General features: G+C 38.1%; 1 protein-coding gene across 2 annotated transcripts in view; it reads right to left on the bottom strand.

Annotated features, from left to right (window-relative positions):
• LOC121688425 (coagulation factor XIII A chain-like) overlaps nt 1-14,745 on the bottom strand; it is a 104,907-nt gene that overhangs the window by 51,212 nt on the left and 38,950 nt on the right. For both annotated transcript variants that reach the window (XM_042068029.1, XM_042068028.1), the window contains 5 exons: nt 3,016-3,190; nt 2,262-2,400; nt 786-895; nt 584-672; nt 340-493 (listed from right to left, as the gene is read on the bottom strand). In XM_042068029.1, coding sequence (XP_041923963.1) covers nt 340-493; nt 584-672; nt 786-895; nt 2,262-2,400; nt 3,016-3,190 — 667 coding nt within the window. The remainder of the gene's footprint in view (nt 1-339; nt 494-583; nt 673-785; nt 896-2,261; nt 2,401-3,015; nt 3,191-14,745) is intronic.

Genomic DNA, 14,745 nt, shown 5'->3' on the forward strand with positions numbered 1-14,745 from the left:
TCTGAGCTTTGAGAAGCTGTCTGGTGTTTACCAGGATACCCAGGGATCATAGGATTGTCAAAAACAGTGATTGCATTTGCAATAGAGGGCATTTGCTCTAATCTAGTCTTTAACTTTAGTCTGAGTTTGTGAATAAACTTAATCTGAATTTAATTGGTTTGGTTTACGTATTTACTGATTTGCTTGAATACACTGTGGTAGAAATGCTGATGTTATGCTTACCAGTAACAGTTCCCAAAGTATCAATGCAAAACAGTTTAATAAAACGTTTAATAAAAAAAAATGTCAGTGTCCCAAGGTAAGGAAATAAGGAATACTTAAGTATAACATTCTACTCACCCTCTTCATATTTGTAGTTATCCATGATGCTTTCAGCTACATTTGAACCAACTGCTTTTGTTAGGATCTTCTTCCCTACATAGGTTGTGTCTTTTTGCACAGTCGTCCACTGTCCATTCCTATCCACCATCTTATATACTACATCACTGTTCACCTAATGATGAGAGAAGCATTTGTAGATAAAAAAAAGGAAGCATCTCTGAAAGGAAGGATCAGCCATTCCGATGCAGAGTCAACCTTTTACCTCGGCAAAGACAAATTGGGCATCATAAGGGTAACACAGGTCCCCTTCTTTGATGGCTTTAACTGAGGTTGGGCCACATTGATAGAATCCTGAGGGAGAGTAAATAAAAACAATATTAAGAAGTTGATTTACCATAGTAAGTGTTGAGTATTTCAGATAACAGTGGTCTAAAATACTGATGGATTGCCAAAAAAAAACACACCATTACTGGTTTCTTGTGGCGTGGCATCCACTACCTGCCAGCCCCAATATTTGGAGTCAAGGGTCAAGTCCGACCTTCTCATGTAGGCCTCATTCCAGCAGTGGTAATTCCTTTTTGTACAAATACAGGTAAAATCAGGGTTTCAGAATACAACATTTGAAAATACTAGTAAAGTGCCAGTATGCGGTGCAGACACCCTGTATTTTGCACTGATTGTCAAATTGTTGCATTCAACATTTGATAGAGATTTCTCAGATGAGAGAAGAGACCAGAGGTTACTTGCTTTATAGATAGATAGACAGATAAATATAGTGCTGCTTGAAAGTTGGATAAGTGGATAAGTTAACAAAAAATCAAAATATGACATTTGCAAAAGTATGTGAACCCATGTAGTTAATTTCTTGTAGCACCTACTTTTGCAACCACTACTTCAACCAGAGCTAGTGAGCGAGGAGCGGAGTGGGTGGAATTTTGTTGAAGCACGGAGCGCTTTTAATTTAGAGGCTTGGAGACTTTGGAGGCTGCTCTGTTCCGCTCCAATTTCGCTCCAATACCGCTCACACCACGAGTCTGAGGCATGCCCAAATCCACCCAGAATTCACGTTTTCCTAATAAAACCAAGACCGTTAAATTTTAAAGATTGGCCATTGTAAGTTTGTTGATGGGGATGGAGTTAGCTAAATATTTTAGAAAGGAAACTGAAGTCATACAAGTGTACGAATACAAAGTAGGAATAAGTATCTATTTTTTGAAACATTTCATTTTTGATTATATTAATGTTTGTCTATTTAGGTCTAATTTTGTAGTTGAAGATTGCTCATTTAATGCACATTTGCAGATTTGTTCTAAGATCTGTCGAAAAACAAGTCATTAAACTTATATACTGTACTTGTTTACAACAAATACAAATGTTGTTATTTTTCAATTCAACTTCAGTAACTTTAGCGCACAATTTGGAACTACTTCAAGGATCTCCATAAAGTATGTTGCTTTGTATGTTTACTTTACTTTACTTTAGTATGGTTACTTGTTCACTTTTAAATGATTGCCCTTTTATACTTGTATGCACTATTACCTTGTGTTTTTTATGTATTCTTATTATTATTTTTTTATTTTTTACTTTTTAAACTATTCTTGTACTATTGCCCTTCTATGATTTTATCAGCTATTCATGTTTGCTTTTGTTTATGTAAAGCACATTGAATGACCTCTGTGTATGAAATGCGCTATACAAATAAAGTTCACTTGACTTGACTTTTGCTATGCTTTTATTTGTTATTACTGTCTCCTTTTGTTTATGTAAAGCACATTGAATGACCTCTATGTTTTAGAAATAAACTTGACTTGACTAAAGTAGAGTAAACAGCCATTTCACCTTTTTGCTAGTAATTGCCCTGTAATCTTTGCCAACAACTTCTAATTGGATACACCAATTTAGCACCATTTTATCATACACATTCTACATAATGTTCTCACCACACTGAGTCATTAGTGTATGTCCTGTTCATTGTCCCATCTTCATCTATGAAGATATCAATCGTTAAATTTCCATTGCTGTCATGGGAAGAGTTGTAGTTGGTGACCACCCTGCATGGGACCCCCAGACAACGCAAAACTGAAGAAGAGTAACACATGGAAAGGGGCTGCTATATTAGGTTTTTTTGGATTTTTATAAATTATAGTTTTTGCAACATGTAACCTCACTCACAACCTAATGCTTCATAGGATATATTACTTCTTTGACCCTTGCTACCATGCTAACATGCTATTCCCATGGCTAGGAGTGTTGGGCTAGACTGTGCTTCATGCAATGCCTTTAGCCATTATTGGCCTATCTTATTCATAAATTGGGTTGAATTTACTAATTCAAGAGGCATTGTGGTATCTAAAACCAAGCTAAGTAAAGTTCCAAGTATGTCACCGACTAGTCATGTACAGTAGTAACAGTACAATCGGTACTGCTAAAAGCTGGCTAATGTGCTTAACCAAAATATTTTTCTGACATTGTTATTAAGGAGTTTCTAACATGAAGCGCAAAACTATTCAGTATATAGTCAGTGTGGCAAGTAGGAAGGATAGGTGTATTCCATCTCTCCTTCCCATAATCATATACCAGCCTGCCTTCATAGTAAGAAAAGTAGAGGTAGCGTGTCTAAAACTATAATATAAACAGGCCTAAATTGGTGTATGAATGATATACTTTCTGGTAAGTTTCACAACACAAACTCACTGGTATTAAATACACCAGCATACACCCAACACTGTGCATAAGACACGGGTGTACCGCTGTTGCTGTACTGTAGAAGGATTTCTGCGCTGCCAGTCCAAGCGGAGGGAGAAGTGCCCATGGTATAGACACCAGACCAGTTACCCACCAACACCCCATTGTCATCCAGGGCATTCACCTGTGCAAATACACTCTTTGGTGAGATTCAAAACATCTTCACAAGCAATCATAATTAAATGGTGAATAATTCAAATGAAAATTTGAATTTACATTATTACCCTTTCATTTACAGTGACTGAAACATTATTACATTTGTATAGGTTAAACAGATGTGACAATAAAGTTCACTGTACCCTAAAATGATGACTACTCAAAAGGAATAAATCTCAAAATTACATCACTAAAACAACATAGTCCATTCAAAACCATGTCTTGGCTTGGCTGGCCTATAATGTGTACAAAAGTGCATTTACATGATTGCCAAAGGGTAAAGGATGTAAAATATTGAGTGTTAAAACAGATAATGTAGTTACAATGGTTTTCCTGATCCTATGCGGTTCTTGCTATGCTAAATAAAGCTGTTGCTATGATGGTTGCTAGGGTAATCATGTTGGTTGCTGTAGTGGTTGCTAGGTTGACATTATAGTGTTGGTTGCTAGGTTGTTGTTATGGTAATTAAGATGATTGCTAGGCATAGCTGTCAACATTGAACATTGAAAATAAGAGAGATTTCCTCACTTACTCACCTAAAATACGGGGAAATGTCAACAATCGTATTTCTGTTGCTATCCCTCTGCTGACAGCAAGAATACTACAAACCTACTACAAAACTGCTGCATTAACTAAACGAGGTGTAAAGCTAGGTTTAACGTGACTGCTTACAGATTGCCGTCAAATCGTACCCTCACAACATCCAAACCGTTATTTTAAATAGGTAGGGCTAATGTTGTAATTACCATGATGATAATCTTTTCAGTCATATATTGACTCTTGATCAACTACTAAGTGTGGGCCTATTGTGGGCCTACTGTCACATGTCCACAGGAGCAGTTAACTATAGGGACAGGAAAATTAATTCACTCTCACTACAACAATGGTCTCAAGTCTCATCAAAGTACTTCTCATGTGACCCAAAATCAGCTGACCTCCAATCATGTGATCCATATCAATGTAACCAACTACAAACTAGGTAGCCTATTTAAGAGAGGCTCACAGAGCATTCTAGGAGCTATTCTGTAGTCAGAATCTCCCGCACCACTAAGGTGTGTAGTCATCATCCTCTGAGCTGGTATGTTCATTCTCTGATTGCTTCATATGGTTTCCTAAATGTTCCTTTAACCTGTTTTCGTAACTTTCACATTATTCATTTAGATGTACCTTCTATAATGTATTGGATGAATAGCTTGTGTCTGACAAATAAATTGTTATGCTTTGACCCGCATAGTTTTCTAGAGTTTCTTTAGATATCCCTCAAGTTTAAGATGGGCCAGGAGGAACGGCTAGGATTAGTCTCCAGGGCCGTGGGGGCTAAATCAGTGAAAGTGTAGGCATGCTACCAGGAGAACTGGCCATCGTATTGTACTGTGGTGGGTCACTGATTTTATTAGTAGTCTGGAATTAGACAGCTAACCTTAGCACACCCTGAACCCTCTGTAGCTTCGGTAAGATGTTCTGTCCAGATGAGCATAGTGGTCCAGGCCAGCACTATAGCCTCTGACCGACTTTCACACTAGGATCATTACTCAAGTGAAGGCGCCTCCCGAATTAATCGGCCGAGGAGGGCCTCGCACACTATTCTTGGGGAAGATGCGTCTAATTAAATAGCTAGAAGGCATTCTTGTAACAGCATTGTGGGTAGGCCCACATCGGCCTACTATGGATAGTAATATTACGTTGACCGAAACTTCTCCATATCTAGCGGGGTCAGAATCATTAGGTTAACAGGGGTTCTATAATCAATTGTTATTTCCAACAGCGCACGATATTACAGAGGACTTAGGCCTCCAACTTCCAAGTGGCCTATAGTCTACATTAGTCATGAATAAATTATGTTAAAAAATGTATAAATGACTCATTCTTGACAAAAGGCAAAAGAGCTGCGTGCGGACATTTCCATAATGTCGGGCTGTAAACGGGTTCGAGCTTTTAAAAAGCTGTCAGTCTCGGTATCTTTGTAACATAGGTCTTCTAAAAGACATAGCTGCTATGTACTTTTCATCTGTGTAACTTTTATACTTTTTAAACTATGAATTAAACTATTACTATTAAACTATTAATTAAACTATTAAACTATTCAAAATTTCCCCATAGACTTAACATTGGCCATTATGACATTACAATAACAACTAGAGAATGTAATTCCAGGGAATTACGAGTGCATGTGAAAATGGCTGCTGAATGAAATATTGTTGAATATTGTCTAAAATATAATCTAAGTAAAAAGATGAAGGTCAGATAGAGAAAAAAGCTGTTGAGTAGTTGAGTAGTTTAAATAGTTAAATTATTAAATAGCGAATTATTGTATTGAGGACTTATTTTGAAGTTGAAGTTAAGGACAGAGGAAACCGTTGGCGGGAGGTGTAGTTGATGACGATTGATAGTTGGAATGGCAGAACAGTTAAATAGTTGGATAGTGAAAATGGTTAGGTTATTTAATAGGGAATTATTGAAGTGAGTACTGTTATTTTGTTATTTATACAGTTGTGGGCAGAGGAAACAGTTGACGGGAGTCATAGTTGATGACAACTGACAGTTTGAAAGGCTGAACAGTTAAATAGTTGGATAGTTAAAATGGTTACATTTTTTAATATAGAATTATTGTAGTGATGACTTATTTTAAAACAGTTGTGGGCAGAGGAAACAGCTGGCAGGAGTCATAGTTGATGACAACTGACAGTTTGAAAGGCTGAACAGTAAAATAGTTGGATAGTTAAAATGGTGAAATTATTCAAAATGAAATTATTGTAGTGAGGAGTTTTATTTTGAAACAGTTGTGTGCAGAGGAAACAGTTGAAAGAAGTCAAAGTTGACAACTGACTGTTGCTAGAGTAGTTATGGTGGTTGCTATGCTGGTTGCTAGGTTAATGATGTTGGTTGCTAGGTTTTAAATGTGAATATGGTTGCTAGGCTGTTGCTAGGGTACTTGAAGTCATTGCTAGGTTGTTGCTAGGGTGTCCATGGTGGCTACTATCTAAAAATAAAGGAGTTACTACAGTGGTTTGCTAGTATAATCATATTGGTTGCTATGGAAACTGACATACATGCTTAATTTCAATGGTTGCTAAATTGGTTGCTAGGTAGGTGGTGGTTTAATATAGTAGGCTAGAGGCATAGTTGATGATGACAGTTGGAATAGTTGAACAGTTAAATAGTTGGATAGTTTAAATGGTTAAATTGTTTAATATAGAACTATTGTAGTGAGGACTTTTATTTTGAAACAGTTGTGGGCAGAGGAAGCAGATGAACAGGATCTGTAGTCTTAATAGAGTCATATTGTATGCTTAAATACAATATATTTATATTATGGGCCTCTGGTGTACTCCATCCGTGAACGGCGCTGCGCTTCGGAAAGGGATTTATCCGAATTATTACAGTGCATGAAAATGCACTGTACTGTTCTTCCAAGTCTTCTTATTCTTATGATTATTATTATACTTCTTCTAACGCAGTTAATGCAGCTTCAACCGTTTAACGTAGAAACTTCATTCAAACTATGTTGCGTAGGTCTTACTTAGGACAAGAGGGCTTTTTTCATCTTTGTAACTTTTATACTTTTTAAACTATTTATTAAAAACTACTCAAAATGTCCCCATAGACTTAACATTAGGCTGATGACATCACAATGGACTAATTAACTTGATTTGCACCTGTATCAACTTCCAGCTGCTCATCTAGGCCCCATCAAAGAATCAATTCAACTGATTGCACCTGTATCAACTGCTTTCTGCTGAACTAGGCCAACTCTCTCTGTGTCTCTCCATTCTACAAAGATATAAGGCACATTTCATCCAACTTTTTATCCATTCATCCTCTTCAAACCATTCACTCATCCACCCATTAAACTATCCATCAACATCCATTAAACAATCTGCCTATCAACATCCATTCAACTTTCTGTCTATCAACATCCATTACACTATCTACATTTTTTAAACTATATACTCTGTCTCAGGCTTTAAGCATACAATATGGCTCTATTAAGACTGCCGTTAAGCAATTAGAATCCTAGGCCAGGTGGCCAGGCTATATTAAACCTCATCTACCTAGTTCAGTCATTCCAACTATTAAACCTCATCTACCTAGCAAATAATTTAACCTTTTAAACTATCCACCTATTTAACTGTTCAGTCATTCCAACTATATTAAACCTTATCTACCTAGTTCAGTCATTCCAACTATATTAAACCTCATCTACCTAGCAAATAATTTAACCTTTTACACTATCCACCTATTTAACTGTTCAGTCATTCCAACTATATTAAACCTCATCTACGTAGTTCAGTCATTCCAACTATATTAAATCTCATCTACCTAGCAAATAATTTAACCATTTAAACTATCCACCTATTTAACTGTCCAGTCATTCCAACTATATTAAACCTCGTCTACCTAGCAAATAATTTAACCATTTAAACTATCCACCTATTTAACTGTCCAGTCATTCCAACTATATTAAACCTCATCTACCTAGTTCAGTCATTTGAACTATATTAAACCTCATCATGTTGGTTGCCAATTAGCACATCATCTGTTTTAACAATATATTTCCCACCATATGTTTTGCATTTTCATGCACTAGTAATTCCCTGGAATTGCGTTTTCTAGTTACAGTGCATGAAAATGCACTGTACTGTTCTTCCTAGGCTTTTTATTATAGTGCATGAAAATGCACTATACTGTTCTTCCAAGGCTTCTTCTTCTTCTTCTTCTAACGCGTTTAATGCAGCTTCAACCGTTTAACGTAGAACCTTCATTCAAACATTGTCACGTAGGTCTTACTTAGGACAAGAGTGCTATGTATTTTTCAGCTTTGTAACTTTTATACTTTTTAAACTATTAATTAAAAACTATCAAAATTTCCCCATTGACTTAACATTGCCCTTTATGACATCACAGCAATTAGAATCCTGTGGCAGGTGTTCCGGCCACCTGGATCAACTGCCAGTCTCAGGCTTTAAGCATACAAACTGGCCCTATTAAGACTACACATCCTGTTCAACTGCTTCCTCTGCCAAAAACTGTTTCAAAATAAAAGTCCTCACTACAATATTTCACTGTTAAACAATTTAACCCTTTAAACTACTGAACTTTTTAACTGTTCAGCCATTGTAACTGTTACTTGTCATCAACTAAGACTCTTACCCACTGTAGCTAGTTAGCATGGTTAGCATAGTTAGCATGTTAACATGCAAAACTGCTAAAAATGATTTGCTAAGTCACATGGTTAGCATAGTTAGCATAACTGCTAAAAATGATTAGCTAGCTAAGTTAGCTAAGTAACATGGTTAGCATAGTTAGCATGCTAGTTAACATTTTTAGCAAAACTGCTAAAAATGATTAGCTAGGTTAGCTAAGTCACATGGTTAGCATAGTTAGCATGTTAATTAGCATAGTTAGCAAAACTGCTAAAAATTATTAGCTAAGTTGGCTAAGTCACATGGTTAACATAGTTAGCGTGTTAGCATGCTAGTTAGCACAGTTAGCATAACTACTAAAAATGATTGGCTAGGTTAGCTAAGTCACATGGTTAGCATAGTTAACATTGTTAGCATGCTATTTTTGCATTTTCATGCACTATATTTCCTTCAGGAAATGCTTTTCTAGTTATTTATCTTCTTCTAACGCTTTTGTGCGTTTAATACAGCTTCAACTGTTTAACGTAGAAACTTCATTCAAACTGCGTTGCGTAGGTCTTACTTATGTGACTTCAGCTATGTATTTTTCAACTTTGTAACTTTTATACTTTTTAAACTATTAATTCAAAAATACAAAAATTTCCCCATTGACTGAAGCTGTATTAAACTCACAAAAAGCGTTAGAGGAATAATAACTAGAAATGCAATTCCAAGGAATTACCAGTGCATGAAAATGCTAAAGTTGTGATGTAAAATATCATGTATAGTTAAAACAGATAATACAGAGATGGTTACTACAGTGATGCTAGGATAGACATTTACAAAAGTTGATATTTTAAAAGTAGACTGTTTACAAGCTGAATGTAGATAGTTTAAAAGTTGTTGATAGACAGTAGATAGTTTAAAAGTTGTTGATAGACAGCTAGTTTAATAGATAGTTTAATGATAGTTTAAAAGTAGACCGTTTAAAAGTTGAAGGTAAATAGTTTAAAAGTTGTTGACAGACTGGAAGTTTAATGAATGTTGATATTCAAATAGTTTAATGGCTGTGTATAGATAGATATTTGACGATAACTGAAAGTTGGAATGGCTCTAATGTTTATTAGCAGTTATGCTAAGATTTTTAACTATGTTAACCATGCTACTTAGCTAATGTTTTATAGCAGTGCTAGCAATGCTAACATGTTAACCATGCTACTTAGCTAACGTTTTCTAGCAGTTTTGCTAAACATGCTAACTATGCTAGCCATGCTAACCATGCTATTTAGCTAACTTAACTAATGTTTTCTAGCAGTTTTGCTAAACATGCTAACTATACTAGCAATGCTAACATACTAACTATGTTAACCATGTGACTTAGCTAACCTAGCTTATAATTTTAGTAGTTATGCTAACTATGCTAATTAGCATGTTAACAATGCTAACATGCTAACTACCCTAACCATGTGACTTAGCTAACCTGGTTAACCATGCTAACTAGCTACAGTGGGTAGGAGTCATAGTTGATGACAAGTGTTGACATAGTTGATGACAAGTTAAAAGTTGTTGATAGACAGTTTGTTTAATAGGTAGTTTAATAATAGTAGACTGTTTAAACGTAAAAGTTGTGGAGAACTGTGTTAACTGCTTGTTGGTTAGCTGTTTCTCGGTTGTCTTCGGCTGTTTTTCTCAAGGCATAGGATGAGCAACTTGGTGAAGACGTAGCACCAAAAAGGTGAACAGTCATTCTGAATTCCTTAATCTTTTCATCCAGGTTGCCCTCCGGCCACCACAAGAAGCGAAGAAGATCCGAATCTTCCTCAGGGACTTTGACTTGATAGAACATGGCCTTAATGTCTGCCATCAACGCCACTGGTTCCTGCCTAAATCTTGTCAGGACACCAACAAGTGTGTTGGTAAGGTTCGGACCCTGCAACAGCTGCTCATTTAAAGAGACTCCTCTGTATGATGCTGTGCAGTCAAAGACTACGCAAATCTTCCTTTTCTTGGGGTGGTACACTCCATGGTGAGGAATGTACCACACCCTACCATGCTCACGCAATAGTTGTTCCGTAGGGACCTTGACTGCATAGCCCTTCTCAATTACATCATTCATGAATGCCTTATAGTCCTCATGGAAGCTTGCATGTCTTTTCAACTTCCTTTTCAGGCTGATTACTCGCTGTTCTGCGATACAGCGATTGTTCGGCATTTTCATTGTCTCATCTTTCAAAGGCAGACCAATGCAGTAATGGCCATTCAACAGTTTGGCTGAATTGGCCACCATAGACATGAATTTGTGGTCATCCTGTGACATTTCTTCCTTTTCTTCACAGTCACGCTCTGGGAAGTCTGCATTGTACTGTTGACGTAACAGTTCCTCTATCTCAATGACTGAAAGACGGTTGACTGTGTGGCTCTGGCTGTCACATTCTTTTAGTGGTCCATTTACCACCCAGCCTAAGGCAGTTCTCACCGTATAGGGTCCATCCCCTTCACTATGTATAACTTGCCATGGCTCCATTGCCCTTGGGACATTGGTGCCTATAAGCAGCCCAACTTCAGCTTCGATGCAAGGTAGGGACATTTCTTTCAGGTAAGGCCATATTGCAATGTCCTCCTGTTTGGGGATGTTCTCCTTTTGTACTGGAATGAAGCTATGGGTAAATACTCTGGGCAGGTCAATGTAGGTATCCTCATCCACACCACAGACTTCTAAATCCGTTAGGACAGATGTCTTCAAAGCTTTACTATCATCTGCCGTATTACAGCCCATGGTGTTAAGAAGAATTTGAGTTTGTCTGCCCCTAATGTTCCGCTTTGTTAGGAGATCATTAGTGCAAAAGCTTGCTGTGCTACCCGGATCTATGAACGCATATGTTTCCACATATCTATGACTCCTCTTTGATTTGATTTTGACAGGCAAAACAGCTAGTGCACAATTTCCTCCGGCCCCAGTGTAGGCACATGCTTCCTGTTTCAGAGCGACACAGGCGTTGGAGATTTCTTTGACATCAGAGTTATCTCTTTTCTTGTCATCGGCAGACACACTGCCTTTTCTGTCAAAGTGCAAAATATCTGGATGTCTCTGAGAACACGTTTGACACTTTGCTCTCTTTTTGCAGTCCTTACTGAGGTGCCCTGGCGAAAGACATCCGAAACACAGACCTTTAGATTTTAAAAAATCTAGTCTTTCTTTGTGAGGTAGCTCTTTTATCTTTCTACACTCAATGAGAGTGTGTGTGTTATGAAAGTAAGCACAAGGTTTCTGTAAAGTGGCAGCAGGAGCTTTCTTTATTGTCACATCTTGTTCCTTTTCTTCTTGTGTAGCCATAACACCTGTAGCAAAGCTGCTGCTTCCCTTTTGGCCGCTTCTCATGGCGTTCTTGTCCCTTGTAAACTTGTCCTTTCCTTCCTTGATCACATGAGACTCTGACATGCTTCCAAACAGTGGGTCCATTACAATTCTGGCCTGCCGCCCGATGTAATCGACCAGTTCAGAGAACCTTGCACGCCCTTTCCCTTTCTCTTGTATTTCAAAAGCAGTCACTCTCCACTTTTCAGGCAGTTTATAAGGAAGCTTGGAAAGAACAGTACGCATATTAGTAGGGTTGTCCATTTCTTCCATGAACTCTAAATCACCCATGGTGTTCTTGCAGCCAGTAAGGAACAGCGCATACGCATTAAGAGCTTTGCCATCCTCCATCTTGATGTTGGGCCAATTCAAAGCTTTCTCCATGTAAGCATTTGCAATCTTTAGTTCATTGCCATAGTGTTTCTGCAATAACCTTCTAGCTTCTTTATAGCCTCTTTCAGGCAGCATATGCTCACAGCTACGGACCAGTTCCTGCGATTCACCACTGGTATATTGCTCCAGATAATAAAACATATCTTGGTAAAGTATCAGCTTTGCTAACTACAGCATGTTCAAATGCTCTAATGGACGATTTGTAAGTGAGAGGATCACCTTTGAATACTGGAACCTCTTTGCGTGGCAGACTTGTTAAATTGTGCTGTTTGACCAGCATTTCTGTAATGACACTTTGTTTCTGCAACACTCGATGGAGGTCTCTATCATCATTGTCTTTTTGTTTTGCAGGTTGTCTCTGCCTGTTCGACATTGGCTGGTATACCCCAGTTCTGGAACTCTGCAATCCTTGTCCTACTGATGAGTGCATGCTATCCGTTTGTTCCTTTACCTTTGCCCTAGCAGGCCACTTAGACACATAACTGTTCATTCCATCATCCTCATATGTCTCTAACACCTTCAATTTCGCAGTGGATTCTGCTAGTGCTGCATCAACTTCCAACCTTTCTCTTCTAGCTTTAAACTTAGCTTCTTCAAGATCAAGAGCTTGCCTTTGTTCTAACGCAGCCGCTCGAGCAATGAGTGCTGCATGTTCAGCCTCCTCTTTAGCGCGCACTGTAGATAAAGAGCTTCGTGAGGATCTTCCTGACCTAGCTGAAACAACAGATCCATGTCTACTTTTAGGTCTGCAATCCATCAGATTAACTTGTGAAATGCTATCGCCCACATCCACATCATCTGTTTCTAGCAGGACATCTGAATATGTACTTGGAGCCTCTTCCTTACTTTCAAGCTGACGACTGACCCATTCCGAAAAAATTTCCCCATATTCTTTTGCTGATGTTATTTTAGTAACAAACCATTGCTGGTCTAATTTTCTCTCCTCTTCATCCATTAAAAGTATTATGGCATCATTAAGTTCCACTAAATCTTTATGCAAATTCCACATATCACTCTGCAAAAGTGCACTCTGTGCTCTACCAACTGCACCTTTTGTCACTCTGTCATCATTTTTCATATGCTCATCAATTTCTTTCATTTTGACAGTGAGCTGGGCGAATTTTCCTTTCCTTGTTCCGATTAGCCTATGCAGTTTTTCTTGCAATGCCTTTTCAGTGGGCTTTGGCGCCCTCTTGAGGCTACAATCATCGGGCGTTAATTCGTTTCCAGAAAGTTCTGCCATCTTCATTAATCAGTGCACACAATTCACTAGCAAGTGTCCAAAATCGTTTTTCTTCGACAGCAAATGCTAATGTCCTTCTACTTCTTTACAGTGCAGAGATTCCCAAAATATTAGATGGTTCCAAACTTTAGTATTTCAATCAAGCACCGCGATCTTTACTGCATGACTCAGCACTTTTCTCTTTGCAATGGCAGCTACTATTAGCATGGTAAAGATTCAGCTTTAGCTCACCTTTTCTTCCGACTTCTTTTAAGCTTTGATGGTGTGCTTACTCATTGGACTTCCACATCCTATTCATGCTCTTAACATGGGTTTCCTTCGTGTCTTCTTCAATCCAAGCAAAGTTTTCTGACTAATGTAAGTGGCACTCTTGTCTTTGTAGGATAACCTATGCCACTAACGGAGCAGGCGATTGGCAGCTAGTGTGACTCGACCATAAATAAAACATTCAAACTCAAAAATCCTTTTCAAGTGTTTACTTAAAAATAAATGTGTCAATATACAAAATGAAACATCAATGATGTCGTTCAAATAAACTAATTAGCTCTATCTCTTTTTCTCATCATCAGTGTCGGTCAGAAAACTGTGTTGCCTTCTTAGCCTGACCGTCTCATGCAACCTAACGGTGTGTTTCCACACAATGAAATTTCGCGTCGCTCTCATTGAGGTTGAATGGAGACGAAATTCGCCCTAGTTGGGCGAAATGAAAGTGAATCGCCGAGGCAGGCGAAACAAAGTTGGCCAAAGTTTAACTTTATTTAAATGAGGACCATTCGAGAACCAATCAGGTCCGCGTCTTTGTGTTTGGAGGCGGGAGTTACAAAAAAGTCTATTTACCAAGATGGCGGAGACTACCTGAGCTGTAACACAAACATTTGTATGTGATTAAAATGTTTCTACACGAACATTGGCACTTGTATCAACACGAATTGTGGTTTATATGCCACACGAACTTAGTCAGAGCACATAGACCACTATATATGTTAGTTTAAGCACTCAATCTTTTTAGCTAGCTGACAGGCGAAATGCTAGTGTTTTAGGACATTGGATTGCATTGTAAACCTAGCTAGACAGCTAGGCTACATGCTGCAACACAGGTATGAAATATATTGTCTTATTGACCTTGTTGTTTCTATGAACATGAATTGTTGTTTATGGGCAACATAGTCTTAGTCGAGTCATAAAGACCCCTAGATATCTTCATTAAGTACTTAAACGTTTGAATTAGCTGATTAGCCTAATTAGCTCGCTTGCCACCACTGGCTAGACACTGCAGTCAAAAGGTTAGCGGTTTCGCCGTCACGCCCCCGAGGCGAAATTTCGCTGGCCAAAAATCGCGAGGTGTTTCGCTGTGTGGAAACACACCGTAAGCACACGTATGCATCACATGACTTACGTAGCAAATCCCA

Source organism: Alosa sapidissima, chromosome 17 (genome assembly GCF_018492685.1).
Source record: "Alosa sapidissima isolate fAloSap1 chromosome 17, fAloSap1.pri, whole genome shotgun sequence".
Taxonomy (NCBI): Eukaryota; Metazoa; Chordata; class Actinopteri; order Clupeiformes; family Clupeidae; genus Alosa; species Alosa sapidissima.